We start from the raw sequence: 22,457 nt of genomic DNA on the forward strand, positions 1-22,457 counted from the left end.
AGCATCACGAAATGACGAGTTCCAGTCAATCTGGATTCTCCACATAGTCTGAGCGAGGAGCTGTGAACCACAGTGACACCACAGGCTCATTCTTTCATTCTTCAGAGAGGATGAAAGGATGAGTGGGCGGGTCCTGCAGCTCAGTGTGTTGCAGCGTTTCGTGGCCCTGAAGAGCTCAGCGATGTTTACAACTGAGCTTCTTCCTTTTTCAGCAGACCTGCTCAGTGTCCATGACGTCTTCTGTCCTCTCACAGCATTCTGTGTAACTCAGACAGTGGAAGCTAGCAGGCTAGGCTAAGCAGTGCTGGAATAAGATGACGTAGTTAGCCTAAAGGCCCATTTATACCCTCCAGATCCGGACGAAATCCGTCCGTCTGCCCCACGCGTTGCCTCCGTAGGGGGCCTTCATACCTCCATCCGTTTTCAGCGTTTTGTCAGTGTGTCCTCTAGAGGGCAATGTCAAGTCATAAATTACAGAGCCGTTGTCATGGCAGCCGTTGCCTTGTCAACGCTTCTGTCAGCATATGCCGGCATCAGTAATGGCGTCAGTAGAGGAGGTTATTATAATGACAGTACTGAGAAATAGGGAAAAAAGAAAAAATCAGAGGTCTGCGAGGCGGTGGCATGTAAGACCACTGAATGAAGACCGATATGTAAATGGAGAATTTTTCTCACTCGTGTTGCCCATGCGGGAAATGGATGAAGAAAGGCATTTCTCCTACTTTCGGATGTCCGCCGCAACTTTCAACCAGTTGCTTCACCGGTTCTATTCTTCGATGGTTTGTAGTTTGACTCATTTTGCTCATTTTGACTCTACACTGCCCCCATGACTTCCGGTGGTTTTGAGTGGTTTCGTCCGGAGAGCTCCGGATGGCTAAGCTCAGAGCCGACGGACAAACTGACGGATGAAACAGCCTCCGGATACCGACGAAAGCGTCTGTATCCGTTATTTACGGAGGGTATAAATGGGCCTTAACATGCTAACGCTAGCATTAATTCCCTCTGGACTTTTTGATTAGTTCATGTTATTTCATCACCTGCTGAGTCGTCTGCTGTCGCAGCACACTCGCAGTGATCATAGCACGTTATGCAGATGACTTTGATTAACTTTTTCACCATCGACATGCTACTAAAAATGAATTTCAGTTTGACTTTAGAGCTCAAACCTGATTTTACAGGTTGTTGTTTTTTTGTACTCTGACCTCTAAACTCACTGAGTATTACTCTTGTGATGAGTTCAGTATCAGCAGACTGTCATCACGGCGCCTCGTGCAGTCAAAGACCTCCAGTCTCCTCCTGGTCTGTGAATGAATGTACAGCTCTGATTATTAGCGGCTAACAGGTGCTGGAATGTCTTTGCCTGGACTATTTATCCGCCTTTAGATGATCTGGTCTTTGTTTTGATGGCTGTTGATGTGCAGGTCTCCCAGCACGGCTCTGCTGATCAAAGATGAGACGCGTAACGTCTTCTACGAGCTGGAGGACCCACGGGACGTTCAGGACCGCTGCGTAATTAAGATTTACTGCAAAGAGCCCGTCTACGGCACCTACCCCGGACACCACAACCCTCACCTGGCTAACGGCGACCTGCGGGTAAGAGCTCAGTCCACCGTCTCTGTGTTGGTGCAGATGTTTTCCTCCACGTCCAGTCGTCCTGATAGAAGGCAGATGAGATGTCGCACAGTGACTTTCCATCCGGATTAGTTTGCATTATTGTGGCGCCAAAATGTAAAGCCAAGAAAATGATCCTGCCTCAGTCACAGTCACCTTTTCCTTCATTACCAATTCATCCTGTGTGCAGCTGCTTTATGACTCACAGATTAGAGAGCGAGACAAACGCTCGTCTCTCTCTGGTCGTGGCAGATAGCAGCGACCGAATCATCCCTCCAATAATACGTTTTGTAATTCCCCTTGAAATTTGGTCTTTGTTTGCCGGCACGCTGGAATCCATCTCCCACCTCACACTGACATCATCCCCTCCTGTTTACAAACACTCTGTGCATTACATAATGTGTCCAAGCACAAGTTAGCCGCTCTGAGAGGCTAACAGTGAGTCATGTGACCTGTTGCTCCTGGACCGGCGCCAGCCCTTCACACCGCCGGTGCTGACGAGGCTGGAAGCCGCCCGACTGTAAAGTAGTACAAACAGTGTTCAGAGATGATAGACTGAGGTCCAGTTCACCAGAGGACGGGTCGCCGATGCAGAGCGGGCTGTGCTTTAACCCGAGCGCCGAGCAGACGCTTCACCATCGCTCACCTGCACACACCTGCACCGAGTAATGGGAGTCTGGGGCTCAGAGACACTGCGGCATGTGAGAGTGGAGCCGGGAATCAAACCAGCAGCCCAGTCGATGACCTCCTCCACGCCTGTCCGTCCTAATGCTAGCAGGGTTTCTGCAGCAGTCGAGCTGCGTCCAATGATTTTTGTCATGGTGGATCGTTTTTTGGATTAACTGTTTGGGTCCAGAAACGACATTTTGTCAGTTTAAAACCTGGAAACACAGAAACAGCAGATCAATCAGACCAGCAGCTGCAAAACTGAGGAAACCTGGCAAAAAAGCTGAATAACATTACATTAAAGCACAGCAGGAACATGACGATTTAGAGCTTGAACAGGTCGTCAACACGTGATAGCAGTTCCATTAGAATGCTAACGGTACTTAGCATCACGACCGCCATAATATCGTCTTCACAAACGATCCATTTTATTTCACGTGAACATCCTGTGCTCAGAAGAAACGGCTAAATGTAGCTTCACTCAAAAAGAGCTTTATTTACAGGTTTGACGTGCAGCACAGCGATGATGCTGCTGACACGAGACTCACAAAGACCGACTGACATGATGTTCGTGTTTTTATGTCCCATCACCGGCGTATCCAGTGTGCAGGTGAGCCTATCGTCTGAGCTCTGGGTGGCGCTCTGTGGATGCAGGTGGCGGCGAGAGCGTGTTGAAATGTAAAAACTGTTAAACGAGTTGAAGACGTCTTTTTGAGCCTCCTCCTCTGTCTTTGTCCTCAGTCCCTGTAACATCCGTCCTGCTCTGAGGCTGTGCTCTTATTGATGAGGATTTATCTCAATTCATCTTCCCGCTGCTGGCACAGCGAACCTGGCGCCGGCCTGATTAGCGTGATTACTGATGCTGTGTGCATTAGGCTACAGCTGGAGCACGGCGAACCTCTGCCAGTGGACAGACAGAGCCTGATGTCCTCAGCGCCGCAGCGTCAGTCTCTCTGTGTGTTTTGTTGCCGTCTAATTACGGCGTGATTATGGAAATGAGACAGCGGTGATTTAAAGTGCTGCAGAACGCCGCGTTTCTAGAATATGATGAATGATGAAGTCGATAAATCACATTACAGAGCAGCAGACGTACGCGGCGTGCACGCTGTGACGAACGAACCTGCGTGTTGATTGGCTTAGCTGGTGTGAGCGTCTATGACACTTTTGCTGTTTTTGTTGCCGTCAATCAAACACCCTGCGGCCTTTTGTTTGCATGCTCGTGTGTGTGTGTGTGTGTGTGTGTGTGTGTGATCCGCTGCTGCCTGCTCATGTTCAGGAGGTCGAGCGGTCGTCTCTCTCGTGGCGCCGTGGCGTTGAACGCTTCCTGGCGTTTTACAGCCTAATCAAAGCAGCAGGCTTACCTTGAGTTTTATGTGTGTGAGGTTCATCACTGCTCTGCCAGCGCCAAGGTGAGCGACGAGGACGTGTCTGTGTGTGTGCGTGTGTGCGTATTGAACCCCAGCCAGCGCAGCTGAGATTATTCCCTGATTGTACGCCACAAAGCATGACCAGGATTACTGGGGTCTGTCCAGGCCGGGGGCTGGGGGACAGAGGACAGAGGACAGACTGTGGTTCAGGATGACATTGATTGTCCTCAGCGGGACAAAGGCCAGGTTTGAACAGTGCCATGGGAACCTCTCAGGAGCGTACCTGTGACAGACATGTTGTGTCTTCGGGGGGTCTTGGAGGTGGGAGGACATGTCTGCTTGTCTTCGGTGCGGCTCTAGCACGCCGTCGATGCGAGGAGGTTGCTAAGATACAGGATGGAAGACGGTGGTGCTGGAGCCATTAGTCTGCTGCGAGGCTGTCCGCAGGGTGTTGTTGAGGAGGCCTGAGGGTTATTACGTAGAAATATTGGTTTTTCAATTTGCATCGTCTCCAGGAGACAGCTCTGTGCGTCTCAAGCCATTACGCCGCTGTCTCCTTTTGTGTCTCCTTGCTGTATCTATTACTCTTGTCTGACGCGGGACGTTCACGTCCACTCTGCTGCTGCTGCTGCCGTCTTTGTCTTTCCCGCTCACACTTGGGCTTGATGCCAAAAGATAATCCCTCCATGCTCAGTCCGTCAATAAGCCATCAAGTGCAACTTAAAATGCACTACAGCGGACAGTTTGTCTTTCCCGTCAATCCTGAAGCAGCATCTGTGAGTTTGTGTAGAATGTTCCCGTAAACTGCCAGAGGACGGAGCGTGCAGAGGACAAATGATGGAGGTTTGTGGTTTTCACTGGATCATGGAGACAGTTGAAAAGCAGCACAGAGCGTGATGAATTCGACTGAGCACGAACGTTACAGGACATATGGAACAAAGAAAAAAGTCATCTCTTTGCTTTGGACACAGCAGGAGACACTTTGGCTCAGGCGTCACGTCCTCGTCAGCCTCATCCGGTGTCCTTTATGAGTAGTAGTTTGCAGGCAGACCCTCAGTGGGGCTGCGGACACTTAACCCATTGATAGCTGTCCAGCTTCCAGTTAATTACACTTCCTGTTAGCACGCTCGCCCTCACAGGTGGGAGATAAATTAATTATCTCGTTGTTATGTGGATAAATTGGAGCTGTAAGAACCATCGAAATGTGATTTATTGCCGCTGATGTCTCGGCTGTTACACACCAAATCAGACTGTGAAGCAGCTCCAGGTTCTCCTTTGAAAAGCTCTTTGAAGCTCGTCGTCATCAGGGAGTAGAAAATAAAGACTGCAGTCATTTCCTGATCACATGTCCTCTGTCCACGTCTCTGTCTCTTGTGTCTCTTCGCAGAGAGAGATGGTGTATGCACCTCAGGACTCTCCGCCCAACCGCCGCCTCAGCAACCCGCCCATGTCCTCCCAGCACTCGTCCTCCTCTGCCTCCCCTCAAGGCTCGCCATCCCGCGCCCGCCTCCTCTACAGCGGCGGCAGGCCCTCTTCCTATGCCGGACCCCCCCACCACACCCACTCCCTGCCTCATCCGCACTCCCAGTCCCACCACTCCTCCCCTCACCAGCAGCCGCAGCTCCACCAGCCCCATCACAGCCAGCAGGCCTTCTGCGCCTCCTCCAGCGCCATCCTGGAGCGCAGGGACGTGAAGCCCGACGACGAATTGGGGGGGTCCAGGAGCATGGTGCTGCTGCGGGGAGACGAGCGCGGAGGAGGGGGGATCTACGCAGACCCCTACTCTCTGGGCCCAGACACAAGTCGGCTGAGTCTGGCAGGAGGTCCTCACTCCCCCCTGCCGGCCAGAGCCGACCCCTATGGCTCCCTGTACCGCCGAGGGGGGGGAGGGGGAGGGGGAGGAGGCGCTGGGTCGATGCGGTCGCTCACCTCCTATTCAGCAGCCGCTTTGCAAGGAGAGCTGATGGAAAGTGGAGCTCTGTACAGACCAGGAGGACCGCTGTATAACGACGCCTACGCGGCGTCCATGTTGGCCATGGGGCTCCGTGTGCCGCCCCCCTCCTCCCCGCAGAAGATACCTGACATGAGGGACTCCTACGGCGGCACCATGCCCGGCCGGGGCTCCCCCGGGAGGCAGAGTCTGAGACGGGACTCCGTGACCTCCTCTGTGTTTGCGGACAGCCCCAAAGCCCGAGGCCAGGGCTCGGCGTTGGGCCTCACCTCAGAGCAGCTGTGCCTGATGGCCGTGCCCGGAGGCGAGGGGGGGGGCACCGGAGGCTTTGGCTCGCCGCTGGTGGGGAATGAAACAGAGACCAGGTAGGACGGCTACACGTCTGCACGCATGCTGTCATCACCTGAGGATCACTGAGGCGTTAATGTTTTACTCTGAGCTCACTGTTTATTGAACACAGCATGTTTATTCCTTCAGGAGAAACTAACGTCTGACGTAAACAAAGTTTATTCTCTCTGAACGAAGCTGAACTCTTGAACTCTGCTGTGATGACCAGTAGCTTATTGAGGCTAATGCTAGCTAACGTTAGCCAACAGAACAGACGGTTTCCTCTCCTGATGCTGGGCGCTTGGTGACGTGGTTACGACCTGTCGGGCTCCTGTTACTTCAAATACTGCGTCTGACGAGCTAACTGGTGTATTCGCTGCTGCGGCAGGAACATCCCGACTAACAGAAAACAGAAAAGTCACCGAGCTGCCATCAGCTTCACGTCTCGTCCTAAACTGAGAGAAGCTCATCGGTTCATGTGATCGACTCCTGGCTCACAGCTGCTGCAGAGCGTCTTTTTCACCGTCCTGTAAAATCGGACGGTGTAACAGTTAAAAAGAAAGCTTCTTTAGGTTTGTGCTCTTGAGTTTTCTAAAAGGTCAGCGCTGTCAGGACAGCTCGGCCTCAGTGGTACGACTGAAGCAGCGTGGGAGGAAGAGAAGAAGCGTCGTTTAGCCTGAGTGTTACAAACTGTGCTGAAAAGAAGTGATTATTATCCATGAACTGATTTATCAATACAGCCATCAGTCATGCCAGGACTGCACGTACTTACACCTGCGGGGGGGCGTGATGTGGGGGGGGGGGGGCAGCTTTCATTAAGCACAGTGTAACAGCACATCTGCTCTTTGCTGTGTGGGTCCAGGGAGCGTATGGAGGCCATGGAGAAGCAGATAGCAAGCCTGACCGGGCTGCTGCAGAGAGTCCTGAGCAGAGCGCCTGAGGCGGAGAGCCCGTAAGAGACACACACACACACACACACACACACGCACTCACAGATAAATAGTGTATGTGAAAACACACTCCATTTACAGACACGTCTGCCTCACACATGAAGCCCGTGTCCAGACAATTTTCCCCTCAGTGCAGAGTACACCTGAAGCAGGAGGCGCTCTGACGTCTGTCGATGAGGAAACTGATCACCATTCACACACACACGCACACGCACACACACACACACACACACGCACACACACACACACACACACACACACACACACACACACACACACACACACACACACACACACACACACACACACACACACACACACACACACACACAGCAGGAAGCTGCACACATACTTCCACAGTTTCATCTTCTATCAATGGCTGCTCAGCTGCTCGGTGGTTAGTGTGTTCTGGCTCTAAGCACTTGCCTCTTCCAGGGAGAAGATTGAGTCAGCCAGCGACTGCTCGGGAACTGACAGTAAGTGCTCACCCCCCCACCCCCCCCACAAAAAAAAGACAAAGTGTTTCCTATCACTGCCTGTCACTGCTCCCACTGCTGCCTGTTTGATAGCCACAGAAATCGGCTCTTCTTCCTCTCGCAGAGCTGCCGCTGTTTCATTTTCTCTGCATAATTCTAATAATGGCTGACTGCGAGCTTCTTCATGCTGTACGTGTGGGCTCTGCTGCTGTGTAACTGCTGCCCGTGCTTCTTGTTTTAGCTGGACCAACTAAAAAAAAGAAAGGTAGCTATGTGTCCCTGACGTGTCCTGTCCCCTCATCTCCCCCCCCCCGTGGTCGTCTTTCTTTGCTTGGATCCCCGTGAGCTTCTAAAATGTGTGTGTGTGTGTGTGTGTGTGTGTGTGTGTGTGTGTGTGTGTGTGTGTGTGTGTGTGTGTGTTGAAGGACGTGCCTCCCTCTCAGCAGGCGTCCTTCACTTCCACTTGTTTTCTGTCTTTCTCACTGACAAATCATTTGAGTTGCATTAATTCAGAGACAAAAACAACGCTCTGTCGAGGTCTTCCTTCTGCTTTTCCCTCCCAGCGAGTTATTTTTGGGCAGTCCGACATTTCCCGTGTTCAGAAAGTCCAGCGAGCGTTTGAAAATTTGTTGGCACTCTTAAAAAATAATCTGCTGTGTTCACACCTCTCCGATAACCAAATCTAAAAGTGCTGCGCCCACACAAGAGCTGATGAAAGCGCATGTTTTCACGGCTGAATCAGGGCAAAATTAATTGATTTCTTTTGATAAAGTGTTGAGTTTGAGCTGCTGTGGAAGCGCTCAGAAGTATCCAAGAGGAAGAGCTGCTGGGACTCAGATTAGTTTCCTCTTGTTATCTGGAATATGTGATCTGGTGTCTCAGATAAGACGGACGCTCTGAGTCTTCACAGCCTCAAATCAGCTTTTCTTTGGACTTTTCCTCATATCTTTTGTTTGTTGAGCTGAGTTTGTGCTAGTTTCAGTGAAGACTCTCCTTCCTGTTCAGATCAGATTCTTATCCGTCTGCTGGATGATGAAAGTGTCCCTTCAGTAAATGGACATTTGGACTCAGACGGACTGTTATGTGGCTGTCTTTGTGCTCGCAGTTAAAATCTGGACCGCTCTCATTCGTCTGAGCTGATGATGCAGCAGAAAGTCATTTGGGTAACGACCCGCTGCTCCTCTGAATGTCTTGAGTTACGGTGAAGGCGTCCTCGTGGCTGCAGGTCTCCTCAGTTTCTAGGACAGACACTGCGGCTGAGGCAGCCTTGTCTGCGGAGGTGTCGGTCCGGAGGCGTCGCAGGAGGCCGGCTCTTCATCCCTTTAGTGTCTTAAAATGCAACTCCTCAGCCTGTTATGGACTGATTGTCTCGCAGTTACCGTCCCCTGTCTCGTTCTGCATGATGCGTGTGACTCTACACCCTAATTACTGTCAGACATCCATCTGAGCTGAAGCACTCGTGCATTCAGGCTGTCTGTGGACTCTTTTATGACGAGAGATGCTCAGATTTAGTGGAAATGCTGTCTTCCACTGTGGACCCTGTTTGTCCCCGAAGCCGTCCCATGCTGTTTATCATTGTCCAGACTGTGACGTCCAGCACAGATAGAACATGTCCTGAATTACTGCTGCAACCAGCCACATTGTCTTTCTGCTGGATGAGCTGTTGAGGTCAAACCTTTGGACATTTGTCCTCTGAGGAGTCCATTTGAACCTTTGCTAACAGTGTTTCAGGACACCTTCTATCGCTTCCTCTGTGCTCTAAAGGAACCCAAAGCTCAGAGAACGTTCCCTGATTCTTCTGCTTTCTGTCGGGCAGCTTTGACGCCGTCTGCCCCTTTGGCCCTGATGCCACCTCCGCCCTCGGGGGCCAACCAGCCTGTGATGGTGTCCCGTCTGCAGATGCAGCTCCACCTACAAGGCCTGCAGCAGAACACCAACGCTCTGCGCAAGCAGCTGTCGCAGCTACGCAACATGCAGGTGTGTGAGCAGAGTGGTTTGATTCGGATTGGGCAGCTTACAGGTATTTACACTCAGGTGGTATTATGATTGGTCCACCAGGCTAAAGCTAATGCTAACACAACAGTGCTGCAGTGCATCCTCCCTTCATGAAGTTAGAATGTCAGTTTGTGTCGAGGCTGTTTTAGAGAGGTGTTTCTAATATTTTGTCCACCCTGTTTATGTCCGTGAAGGTGGACTAAATAACAGAAACACCTCCCCAGCCTCCACCATGACCCATGACCCCGACTTTCTTTGTCCTCTCATTGAAATACACTGACTGATCATGTGACTCTGTCCCAGCTGGAGAACCAGGACTCGGTCTTGTCCCTGCTGAGGCAGACAGAGTCCGAGCTGAGCCTCATGATGCTGGATGCCATGCGCACGCAGGAGGACCCGCTCCAGAGACAGCGCCTCCTGGTGGAGGAGGAAAGACTCAAGTACCTGAACCAGGAGGAGCTGCTCATCCAGCAGCTGCAGTGAGTTCAGAGCGCCATCGATCTCTGCAACGCACAGTACAGAAAGGCCATTCGTCTCAGCTTACAGGGGGACACAGGGACAGAGAGACCTCACACAGGGACCTCACACGGGGACAGAGGGACCTCACACATGTCCTTGCGTGCAGTCAGAGGATGGTGTCTTCAGACAGCAGATGGGACACTCGGCGTCTGATTGTTGCTGTCTCCTCTTTTTAAACTGTCCTCTGTCTTCTGTGTGTGTGTGTCACCTCAAACATTACTGTGATGTCAACCTGTGGCCTGCTCCTCCACAGTGACCTGGAGAAGTCGGTGGAGGAGCTGCAGAGGAATTCATCCGTCAACCACGGCTTGGTGACGGAGCAGGACGTGGAGCAGAAGAGCAAAGAGCTGAGGATTCTGGGAGAAACGCTCTCTGAGCTCAAAAGTACGTGAATGTGTGTGTTTGGACATTATTGTGTCTTTTCTGCTGTTTCCTGTCGTCATCCTCATCGTCAGTCTTCCTCCTCTGACCTCCAGCGGCTGAGTGATGTTCACTGTCTGTTTCAGTGCTTTTACTCTCCAATTACTACAAATTTAAGAGCAACTGCTTTTAGCCGTCCAGCTACTGTCAGCTGCTAACGCTAACTTCCCCCCTCTGCTGCTTAAAAGACCAAAACCAGCAGTGGATGCTAACCGCTAACTGCTAACAGTCCTGTGTGATAGACCTTCCTTTGAGCTCTATTAAAGTTCATCAGTCACTGCTGCTCCTTCAGCTCCATGAACACACACACACACACACACACACACACACACACACTCACTCACTCACTCACTCACTGCAACACCAAATGTGGATCCATCCGCCGCTGAAAATAGTCCCATCAGATGCTTCAGTAGAAAAACTGACATTGTTTCTTTTTACTGGGTTTATTTTACTGAAACTCGGATGTAAAACATGAACTTTATTCACTGGTTGAACATTTTTGTTCATGCAGTCTTTCTTGCTGTGTCTTTAACGTGGTCACTGAAGTGAAGTTACTGAGTGAAGGTGTGAATGTTTCCTTCGTGACTTCAGTGACTCGGTCCTGGAGCCATACGTTCACGTTGCTAAACACTGAGTGTCAAACTGATGTCACACAGTCAGATGAATATTTATGACCCGCCTCAGTTTCAGGTGTAGCCTCTTGTCCTGCTTCTCTGACCTGTGTACTTCCTCGTCATAACGTCAAGCCTGACCGCTGATAGTTAGCGTATCTCGCTCGCGCCCACGACGCCTCCCTGTGCTCTGAGCCACAGTTTGAGTGGCAGCACGTCCACAGACGAGCGCGTGCTTTGTTATCCTCGCCTCGTGTCCAGCGGGCCGTCTCATTTGGACAACGTCCACTGAATCCTCCTTCTGGACATGACGGGAAAATCCAGCCGCTTCGAATAGCAGCGACAGAAACAGCGTCCGGTCTTCCCTTCCTGTAATCTCCTCTTCCTCCCTCTTTATCTCGCCGCCTCCATTCTTCCACACGGTGTTATCTCAACACACCCCTCCAACACGCAGCTTCCTCTCATCCATCTGTCTTTCCTCGTCCTCATCCCCTCTCTGTCTCCCTGCCGTGCAGACCAGTTCCCCAGCCTGCAGAGTAAGATGCGGGTGGTGCTGAGGGTGGAGGTGGAGGCTGTTAAGTTCCTGAAAGAGGAGCCGCACCGCCTGGACGCCCTGCTGAAGCGCTGCAACACCATGACGGATGCGCTCAGCATGCTCCGCAGGTATACATATCAAGCGCTCCTCATGTTCTGGTTAAAGCAGCTCAGCTCGCGTTTCATGTGATTTCCTGTTTCTTCTTGTTTTATTCAGAGCTCAGAAATGCAGAGCTGAGACTCTGAAGGTGTTTCTAAATGTCAGCCTGCATGGTCACTCAGATATACATGGATTACAGTACGCAGAAGGCCGTGCAGAAGAGGAAGCTCCTAAAACTCAGCGCCGCGTGAACAGAGTCACATGACAACGGCAGACACTCTGACTCCGTAAAATCTAATTCAGGAGCTTCTCTTTGAGGAGAAATCAAACATTTGTTTCAGATTTCAGATCGACATTAAAGGTGAAACGGCCAGAAGTTTGAAAGGTTTTAAACAAGAGCTGAAATGATTCTGCTGACGTCTGCTCCCAGTTCTAACAGCTAGCATGACTGCTAGCTGCACAGCTAACTGAGCTAACTAGCTAATAGCAGCTAGCAGCTAAAGGGTCCAGTGAGCAGCAGTTAGCCGTGTGCTGCACCCTGTTTCTTACACATCGTACCTTTAAACAAACCATAAATACAGAAAAATGGAAATAAGAATGAATTCAGCATTAAACAATGAACATGAGAGCTCTCCCAAACCTCCCACACTCATCTGCATGACATTAATGAGAAATACAATGAAGTCATTCTTCCAGACAGAATGAATAAAGACGACATCGTTTAAGACAAAACAGAAACTGTTAGAAATATTAAACTGAGTCTAAACGACTGTAAATTTTAGCAGTTTGTTCTGTTGATGTTTAGTTTTGAAAAGACTAAGTAATAAAAGAGATTCATAGATAATAACTCCAGGATGACTGGTGGTTTGAGTCCAGCTGAAGACGTTTGTCCTCACGTCCATCTCCTCATCTCGCTCCAGCTCTGATGACTACTGTTCATTTGACAAACGATCTGTTTTTGTATTTTATCTTGTGTCTCTTGTAGCTTGTAGACTCCTCTCTAACACAGTTTAGGACCTTCATGGTGTCCTGTGTGTATTGTAGTCTCTTGTATCCCTCCTATATGTACAGACAAGTCACGGAGGGTGTGTGGAAGAGCCCCGAAGACCTCTCCAGCCAATCACAGAAGAGAGTGGACGACACGAGTCGCGGCTCCGACCTGGACATCTTGAACAGTCCTCCCCTCAGCCTCACCGACCTGAGCTCCGGTACCGGCCTGGCTAACTGGATCCCCGCGTCCTCGGGTGACGCGGACGCCTCGGCCCCCGAGCAGGACACCCAGCCTTCCATGACCTTCAGGAACCGGGTCCTCGACGAGCTGCCGAGTCGGCGTCCCGGTGATAAGTCGGTGTCGGCTGAAGTCAGACTGGTAATCAGCTGCAGATTGAGTTTATCTCTCTGTTCGGTCTCTCAGCTACACGACTCTGAACGCACATCAGTCTCTTTATTGTTACGTCAGGATGAGCCAGATGGCAAATATCCGTTTCCATTTGAAATCACATCAGAGACGCTTCGATTTGGTTTGAGTCTGTGAGCAGCAACAGCAGCAGTCATGTTGAAACTGGGCATGAATGCGTCTTAGTTGCGTTTTTCCAGCTCGGCCTGTCGTCATTTGTCTCTATCTGAATATGTGTCAGGCGGCGGAACGGGACTGGGAGGAGAAGCGTGCCAGCTTGACCCAGTTCAGCGCTCAGGACATCAATCGTTTGCTGGAGGAGACCCAGGCCGAGCTGATGAAGGCCATCCCGGACCTGGACTTCGCTGCCAGGCACATCAACAAGCCGGCGGTGCCCCCCAAGCCCCAGATCACCATCCCAATAACCTCCACCACGGCCACTTCTCCCGCAGCTGGGACCACCGGGACCACGGCCACCACCACCTCCACCACCACCCCCAGCGGGGAGCAGCAGCCTGGCAAAGTGCAGCTGGCTGCCCAGAAGCTGAACAGCATGGAGGGCGCCGGTTCTCAGCGAGGGTCGGGTGAGTCGCCTGGTTCTCACCAGTAAATCTGTTCATCCCGAGTCGCTTCAAAGGTTTACGGTGATTTAAGTTCTGTGTGCTGTCGTCTGCTTACAGTGGACCTCAACGTGGCCAGGTATCGCACAGAGAAACCCTCCAAGTCTCCACCTCCTCCTCCGCCTCGCCGAAGCTTCCCGTCAGCACACGGCCTCACCACCAACCGCACCGGAGAGGTCATCGTCACCAACAAGACCCTGAAGGTGAGACGCTGCCACGGCCTGGTCCAGCAGAGTGAAGACAGAATTAATTAATTAGGACACACACAGGACACACAGAGGACACACACAGAGCACGCAGAGGACACGCACAGGACACACACAGGACACACACAGAGGACACACAGGGGGCACACACAGGACATACAGGACACACACAGAGGGCGCACAGAGCACACAGTGGACACACACAGAGGACACACACAGGACACACACATGACATACAGGACACAGAGGACACGGTGCAGGACGTCTGTTGTGGCTCTGACGTGATGTAGAAGGTTTCTGATGATTGGACAAACAGTCGGCGAGGCGGTGTGCAAAGCCTCTTTGATTGACGGCGGCCATGTTTTTGGAACGGGCTGTTTCCTGCGAGCTGTGAGTCGAACTTGATGCTGATTCAGCTGAAATTCAACGATCGTTCTTTCTCACATTATGCAAATTAGAAAAGAAATCCATCATGGAGGACATTTATGGTCCAATAGGCTCGTTGTGTTTGAAAGTGTGTATGAGATGAGCTTTTAATTACAGCGCCCCCATCTGGCCGACTGAGATCATCTTCTCCAGTTACTGAACCAATTTTCACATTTCTGTTTGAGAAGCTGCATAAATAACAACAACAACAACAAAGCAGCACATCATCAGTAGAGTTCTACTGATGAAGATCTTAGACCCTGAAATGAAAGTAAACAGACTCCAGATCAGATCAGGGCTGATCCACACATTTCTTCATTAATTAAAAAAAGTCTTTTTATTGTAAATAACGCCGTTTGCTCGCCTGCCCGAGCAGCGCTTTGACTGAGGTGGACACACCTCTGAGGTGCTGCTGTCTGAGTCTCATGCAGAGCGTCCTGCAGCTGGTCCACAGTATCCCAGAAGCCATTGTAAGTCCTGCGTACCTTCAGGCAGGTGAGGACGGCGGCGTGAAGTCTCTGAGCGGCTCTCACATGTAGAACAGAGGAGGCGCTGTTGGCTGGAGGCTCAGAACGAGCTGCTGCTGCTCTGAAGCCTGCTGGACGTCTCTGAGGAGACACCTGCTGAGTGGGACTCACTCTCGTCTCTGAACAGTTTGACTTCCTCAGTGCATCGATTCCAGCGAGGCGGCTGCTCGGCGAGCGGTTTCTGCTTCCACGTCTGTGAAATGTGTTAAACACTGAACAAAACGGGAGTTTGGAGCTAAACGAGTGTGAACTGTCCGTCCTCCTGCCGTCCACTCAGAAATGTCACCCGTTAGCAGCCATGGAGGAAGTACAGGGACACGAAAAGCACACTGGAAATGTTACTTCAGTAAAAGTATGTCAGTGTAATGAGGAAAAAGTACTTCAGGTATTGAAAGTCAAAGTACTGCAGTGCAGTAAATGTCCCCTGTAACTGTTGTCCTCTTCGTCTTATCGGGACCCAGAGCAGGATTTTACTGTTGGAGTCGACTGTAATAGAGTACCATGAAGAGAACAGACTCAAGTACAAGTACTTCAGATGTACTGGAGTACTTGTACTCAGGTACACTCGTCCTCTGTCCTGCTGTAAACTGCTTCCACCTTGCTTTTCCTCTAACATCTGAGTCTGAATGTCTTATTTTCCCTTTAAGATGGACGACGATGGCGAGCTGCCCAAAGCTCTGGTGAAGCTGAGGCGGACCCCGTCGGACACGCCGCGCCCCGCCTCCACCCCTCCTGTGATCGCAGCATCGGCCATTCAGGACGAGGACGATGAGGAGAAGATCATCGCTGAGCTCGAGGTACAAACAGATTGTTCAGCTGAAGCAGGTCATTGTCGTCGTTGTTGTTGTTGTTGTTGTTGTCGCTGTTGTTGTTCTGTGTCGCTCATCGTGTGATAACGTGTCTCGCTCTCTCACACAACAACCACCATCAAAGATATTTCAGCGAGCGCCTCTAAAAGCTTCTAATAAGCCCTTCAGCAGTCTGCCAAAGGCCACGCCCACCGCTCCCTGCACCACACAGGTAAACGTCTCCGTCAGCCACACCTGTGGACCTTACCTGTCCTGCTGCTGACGTCCTTCATCATTCTCCACTTTCCTCAAACCTTTAACCACTGAAACAGAGCGTGAGCGCGAAGACGAAGAACTGAACTGAGCTGTTTGATTTGTCGAAGCGTCGCCTGGAAAGTTTCTGTTAGAGATGGAAAAAGCTAATTATACCATTACACAGTTTGTCCAGCAGGGGGCGCTGATGAGTAGAGTTTTTTATGTTTCCACAATAAAACGCACCTTTTCTTATGACTCTAAAAAAAACTTTAAAGGAATCTGCATCAAGATCTGATAAATCGTTTATTTTTTCTTTAAACTCCCAAATACTGATTTCATGATCAGCCTCTTCTAAATATTACAGCTGACGGTGTTTAACTCAATAATCCTCAGACTGTGTTGAAAACAGCCGCTCGTCCTCTGATAAAATGGCTTCATAGCACCGTATGAAAAGCTCTCTCTCCTCAGTACGTAAACCTCACGGCTCCAGTCAACCCACCAGCTAACGTTAGCATAGCACGTGATAGCCTCGTTAGCTGCGCAGGCCTCTGGTCCTGCTGTGGACGCTGTCTTTGTGTCTCAGTGTGGTTTCGCTCTCTCACGCCGAGCTTCTCTTCCTCACCTGTTAACCTCTGCTGACTTCCAGCTCTGAATTTGATCTTTCTTTGTGAATCTCTGTCTCGTCCTCTCGGTTAACGACTTGATGTGCAATTTAGTCTCTTCCTGCAGACTCTTGATACGTTTAACTGATTAATCCTGTTTTTGTCTGACTTACCGCACAAAAGCTGCTAGCGGCTAACAGCTAGCTGCTGCTAGCTGCAGCAGGAGAGAGGAAGCTGCTGCAGCAGCAGGTTTCCTCCACCTTCTTCAGTGTAGCGTGGGGTGTCCACATACTTCTGGCCATGTGGTGTGTGTTTACAGTACGTATGTGCGGTGATTTGTGCGTCTGTGACCGTGAATCTGTTTCCTGTCGGCTCCACAGAACAGCAGTAACTCTCCGGGGCCGATGAAGGGCCCGACGGTCACCGCCAGGCTCAAACACCTCCAGCAGGGCAGTCTGGAGAGGCCCAAAACCCGCAAGCAGAAAGAGGATTTCCCCAAAGTCCAGGGCCAGCAGCAGGTATTCCACTTCTAACCGTCCGGCTGCGACGCTCCGCCTGGCCTCCTCTCTGCCGCCGCTCAGAGGAGGCTCCTCCGACTCCTGCGCCACACGGCAGACAGTCAGAGAGGACTCCACGGGCCGGGGAGCTCCTCCAGAAACCCTGACTTTCCCCGTTCTTGATGTGTTTTGAGTTCCTGGATCTAACCTAGCTTGCTTAGAGATCAAGTTTTTGTCGTGCGAGTTTGTCGATGTTTTGATTTCCTGAGGAAGGTCTTGGTGGTGCTTGTGACTGACTCAACTAGCTTTACTAGATTCTACTCACACTCCGAACCTTCAGCAGAGCCACGGAGTGAGTTCATATCTCAAGGTGGACGTGACGATGTTCCTCCGTGATGCGGACATGTTTCCCCTCATCTCGCTCTGTTCGTCCCGTCATCGCCACGCGCCGCTCATCCAGCATCGCCCGTCCTCTCGCCCTCCAGGCAGCCCTGCGGCGGCTGCGCAGTGTTTCGGTACGTTGGTGCGGCTGGAAGTGAGCGGCGGGAACGGCCCAAAGGCCAGTCCGTTAAGCTAGCTTACTCAGAATTGCCTTTCAGAAGCTCTGATGCTACGATTCATTATGCAAGACGACGAGAGCGAAGCACAAGGTGCAAAGTGACCTGAGAACGAGCTCTGCAGGTCAGTGTGTGCAATACATATAGAAGAGAGGGAAAGGAGCTTGGGGAGGGAGAGCGACTGAGGCAGCAGATTAAAACCCAACGTCAGGAGAAGCTGCGAGGACTGAAAACACACAGGCAACTTAAACGTGCTGCCGGCGTCCGTCCGTCCGTCCGTCCGTCCGTCCGTCCGCTTTGTGTTGGTTCAGTCTCCATTTTCAAGTTTACTTAAAGAGTTTTAAGGGTTCAGTTTCTTTGAAAAACCGTATTCTAGTGGCTCAAATTACAATTCAGACACAAAATTCTTCTGATCTTCTCTAATTCTTCTTCAAATGAGAAATTTGAGCCAACAGACCGCAGTGGGAAGACGTCCGTCCAATCAGGTTACTTCCTGTCCATCACGTGACCCTCAAACACAAATCCAAGCTTGAACTCTGAGAATCACAAACAGTGAAAGTGAAATGTTTCAGTCCTGTACAAGTAGAGCTGTTTGAGAGACAACGTGAAGTTTAGTGACCTGGACTCGCAGCGCGTCCTGTCCACGTCCTCGTGGACACGTCCAGTCGTCCTCATGTTCCCTCTGAGGACGCTGTCAGCAGCTCCTTCGTTGAGTTTAACTTCAACAAGCTGCTAAATAAGATGTTTCATGAAAGCATCACTCAGGAAAAGAGCTGCTTCGTCCTGCACCTGTGTGAAATAAACTGTCCAATCAGAGTCGAGTATGTAAATGAGGCAGGTTTCAGGCTCACGAGCGAAACGTGTGATCGGGAGGTTAAACTCAGCCGATGAGCTCTGAAGCTCCGCTCGTCTTATCGGCGCCTGCAGAGCTGCCTCCGACCCGCTGAGCCGAGCGGCCGTGACCCGTCCTCCGCTGCGGCCCCCCCGTGGCCCCCCCACTCCACCCAGAGCTGCAGCAGCTTCAGGAATCCGCTCTGATTAATTCATGAGTTCAGTCATTAAACATGCAGTGTGGGTTTCTAAGTGTTTCGACTTCATTACTTTCTCTCGCTGCTCATCATAGGAGCCGCGACGCGTTTACAGACTCAGCTCTCAGCTTCAGGTTACCACTCCGTAGCGTCTCTGACGGTAGCCTCCATTAGCTGTAACAGCAATTAGCACATGGCTAACACGGCTGACCTCCACTTGACACGGCGGCGCCATCTGGGCGAGCGCCTCGAGGATCAGCATTCAGGGCCGGCGTCCTGCGCCCGTCTGAATATCAACTCCACTCCCTCATTGCTTTTTAAAAATGCATCAGCAGAGAGCCCGAAGCAAACGCTCGATAAAGTTCTTTTAGCATAAACTCCAGTTTTACATCAGCAGTGAGATAATGTCATCAAACACAAACGCGTAGCCTCAGCGCACTCTGGTTCAACGGCCCGTGAGGCGTTCAGGGTCGCTCGGTCACACCTGCTCGGGTGTCTTCAGTGGACCAATGAGAACGATCACTGCAGGCACAACCTGTACACGCCCACTCAGACGTGACAACAGCTGCCAGGTGTTTTTGGATATCATGTTAGCATCCAGCCTCCATTAGCCTGTTAGCATCCAGCCTTCTGGCTCTGGTTCGGGCTCCTCCAGCTCTGGACGTACATTCAGCAAACAGCCTCGTTCTTCTTCCTCGTCGTCTCTTCTTCCTCGAGCATTTGGACGGACAAACCGTCAGCGGGCGTCATTCATTCAACATTGAGTGGGGGGGGGCAGCTCCTTCCCTTTTCTCCTCATCTTTTTCCCTATTCTCCTCTTCCCTTTCCTCATCTCCTTTTGTCGTTTCCTGTCCTCATTTCCTCTCCTTCTTCCTCTGCGTACTTTATCTTTTTCTTCCCGATGTCCTCTCCTCATCTCATCTCTGCTCCTCTGTTTTTTCCTCTCCTTGAATCTCCTCTCCTTCTGTTCCTTGTATCCTCTCCTTATCTCATCTCCTTGTTTCCTCTGCCCTTTCTCGATTCTCCCCTTCCCTTTTCTCGACATGTTGTTTCCTCCCCTCCTTGTATCCTCCCCTCTCTTTATTCCTTGTCTCCTCTTCCTCTCCTGTCAGACTCGTCCTTCCTCCTCTCCTCGCTCTGCTCCCTCCCCTCCTGCAACATGTCGTCCCTCCCTCCCTCCTCCTCCTCCTCCCTGCGTCACACAGTGAGGAAGAGGAGCTGAATGAGGGCAGCATCATTTCTGCCTGTTTGCAGCTCAGCGACAGCCACAGTCTTCCTCCTCTCCTCTTCCTCATCTGCCCACAAGTGCGATGCAGCAAAGCCTGACGTCCCCGGTGGCCAATCAGAAGGCAGCGCGGGGTGTGTGTGAGATGTGGGATTGGACCCAGAGTGTGTGTGCCGGTTCTGATGTGTGTCTTCTTCTCTCCCTCCTCTCGCTGCTTCTGTTCGTCTTCTTCTCTCCGCTGGCCTCCTCGGAGCAGCGCTGAGGTTTCTCTCTGACCGCCGCTTCAGCACAAACGCCGCTCATCCTTCTGGCCAATCACCATCCGTCTGGCCGGCGTGTCCCTCGCTGCTCCCTCTCACATCGTTATGGTCTCGCTGGCTTTGCTTCTTCATCCTCTGTCTGCCTCTCAGGTCTCTGCTGGACCAAAAGCGCGAGGAAGCGGCTTCTCCCATCGTTCTGGACTCGATCTCATTTTCTCGTTTGTGCTAGAGGTCGTCAGCAGGGAGCCAATCAGCATGCCGGCGCAGCAGTAATTAACCAATTAACACGCAGACCCATTGTCCACATGTCTAAGAGCCAAACAACATGTCTGTCCCAGCGGACACGCTGTCATGTGTTCACTCTGGAGGAGTCCCTGAGGTGACGGGGTGAAACGGCGCTCCAGACATTTAGTGCTGCGACCTGAAGGGACGCTCGGGTTTGGACGGCTGAGGGACGAGCCACTGTCTCCGCATTTAAACGACACCACGTGTCTCCATGATGGCCGTCTTGTCACGCCGTCCTCCGGTGTAGCTGCGTCTGTCTGACTCCGTCCTTGTGTCTGAAGTGTCGTCCTGTCCTCAAACACGTGGACATTATTGACTTTGACAGGACGAGAGACGGCTGCTGTCTCCAGAGACTTCAGAGTCCACGTGACCAGACCGAGCAGCCGAGGCTCGGACGCTGCTCCGTGGACTCGAGGAGCTCGTTCGTCTCTTTGTCTTCTGAAATGTCTCCTTCCACTTTAAAAACAAATGCAGCGTTCAGATCCTGACCTGGACCTCGGTTACCATGGTAACCAGAGAGGAGAAGCGAAAACACACCTGTGATGAAACAGCGTGATGGGCGGAGCCAGGCGAGGTACCAGTGAAAGACGATCCAGGAAGTCCGTTTAAGTTTGAAGGTTTGTCAGAGGCGGCGCTGAAGTTGAGCAGGACAGTATCTGATTGGCCGACTGCGTCAGCCAATGAGGGACTTTCCTGTTGAACTGCTGATGGTGGTGAGAGTGCCGCCGCTCTTCTTTAAGTCGAGGTCGTGTTTCAGTTTGATTGACGTGTTTTTCTGCTCGCGCAGACGTCAAACAGCCAATCACAGATCAGCAATGGTGTGAAACGGACACGTCTGTTTTCAGGTTTCTGTCCGGACGTCAAACCTGGTCGGAAGGTTCAAACCGAGGAGCTGAGAGTGAAGTATTACTGACACGTTACTCCTGAGCGTGTACTTGTACACGGCAGAGCTGCAGCAGGTAACAGTTCGTACGTTGACAGAATGTATCCGTCGCCTCGGAAACGCCATCAAAGCTCGCACAAACGTAGACGCCGTGAGTCTGAGCCGCAGCAGTCAGAGTTATTGTATGTAGATGAAATGACCATTTAGTTTTTCGCCTTACTGACGTGTAAAAAAGAAAAGTATCATCTATGTTTTATATAATCAAGCTTTTTTTGTATTTTTATACTTGAAGAGGATTCATGAGCACGCGACACATTTATCCTGGAAATTATTATTTTTCTGTGTTGAAGATTTTTTATGTTCTCCTGCCAACCATGAACCAAACCCATGACCACGCTCGCCGCCGCCGCCGCCCGGCCGGCGCTCCAACAGATCGAAGTCCCACCACGCGTAGACAAAGCACATCCCGCCCGCCGTCCGTCCGTCCGTCCGTCTGTCCGAACGGCGCCGCGCTGTAGATCCTTCCTCCTGTATAACCCACAGACTCCCTCTAAACTGTCGGTGGTTCCTTGATGAACGTGTGATTGTTCAAACGTTTGTGGATGTTCAGAAGTGTATATAAACCCAAACAATATATTCCAGAGTTGATTTTGTGTGAAGTTTTCTAGCCGGAGAAACCCTCCGACATGGCATGCACACTGTAAACATTCCTGAAGTCTGCACGCTGCGTCAGCAGAGCTCATTCTTTCCTGTCGATGATCCGTGTACCTGTGAGTGTGTGAGTAAACTAAAAACTAAACCTGTACAGCAACACTTTGTATCATGTTGAAAATGGCGGGAAAGCCCCTTTTACTGTCGCTGTGGAGGACGACCCCTCGACCCCCCCGGGCTGACCCTGGCGCGCCGTGGGGGTAAGTGTTGTTTGTGAATCGTGAAGAATGAAAATCTACTACAACATAACTAAAGAGCAACTAAAGCGAAACCGAGCAAAGCGGCGGCAGCAGCTCCGTGTGGACGACAAAGCTGCCAATCAGCCGACGGACGGTTTCTGCTTTTGTACGTTCCCGTTGTGTTTTTGTGACAATAAAGGTTTGACCCTCTTATACACGACGGCGTCGGCGTCCTTCTGTCATTGGCCTGAAGTCTGTCGTTCATTGATTCATTGATCAGTTCTTTTTTTTTTTTTTTTGCCTAAAAGCTGAAAAATATTTGATTTTGTGAGACAGAGAAATTTAGAAAAGACACATTTTACAACCAGGATCCAAAAGGTTTTCACATTTTGTTTTAAAGTCATCAGAATATTTACTGTTTAACTTTCTTCTGGTTGCAGCTTTAAATGGTCGTAAACTATTTTTCTTTGATAATTAGTCAA

At 51.0% G+C, this 22,457-nt stretch overlaps 1 protein-coding gene across 9 annotated transcripts in view; it reads left to right on the forward strand.

The window, feature by feature from the left end:
* srcin1b (SRC kinase signaling inhibitor 1b) overlaps positions 1–22,188 on the forward strand; it is a 71,835-nt gene extending 49,647 nt beyond the window's left edge. For 4 of the 9 annotated variants that reach the window (XM_070989956.1, XM_070989950.1, XM_070989955.1 and 1 more), the window contains 14 exons: positions 1,422–1,593; positions 5,032–5,960; positions 6,785–6,874; positions 7,308–7,348; positions 7,590–7,613; positions 9,165–9,325; positions 9,647–9,822; positions 10,116–10,246; positions 11,412–11,559; positions 12,575–12,899; positions 13,168–13,510; positions 13,607–13,749; positions 15,353–15,502; positions 16,731–16,902. In XM_070989956.1, coding sequence (XP_070846057.1) covers positions 1,422–1,593; positions 5,032–5,960; positions 6,785–6,874; positions 7,308–7,348; positions 7,590–7,613; positions 9,165–9,325; positions 9,647–9,822; positions 10,116–10,246; positions 11,412–11,559; positions 12,575–12,899; positions 13,168–13,510; positions 13,607–13,749; positions 15,353–15,502; positions 16,731–16,883 — 2,986 coding nt within the window. In that variant the 3' untranslated portion in view covers positions 16,884–16,902. Of the gene's footprint in view, positions 1–1,421; positions 1,594–5,031; positions 5,961–6,784; positions 6,875–7,307; positions 7,349–7,589; positions 7,614–9,164; positions 9,326–9,646; positions 9,823–10,115; positions 10,247–11,411; positions 11,560–12,574; positions 12,900–13,167; positions 13,511–13,606; positions 13,750–15,352; positions 15,503–16,730; positions 16,903–19,913 lie in introns of those variants that run through there. The other 5 variants (XM_070989951.1, XM_070989954.1, XM_070989953.1 and 2 more) reach the window with 5 other exon arrangements.
* Positions 22,189–22,457: the final 269 nt, after the last annotated feature.

Source organism: Chaetodon trifascialis, chromosome 21, assembly GCF_039877785.1.
Source record: "Chaetodon trifascialis isolate fChaTrf1 chromosome 21, fChaTrf1.hap1, whole genome shotgun sequence".
In the NCBI taxonomy this organism is placed as follows: domain Eukaryota; kingdom Metazoa; phylum Chordata; class Actinopteri; order Chaetodontiformes; family Chaetodontidae; genus Chaetodon; species Chaetodon trifascialis.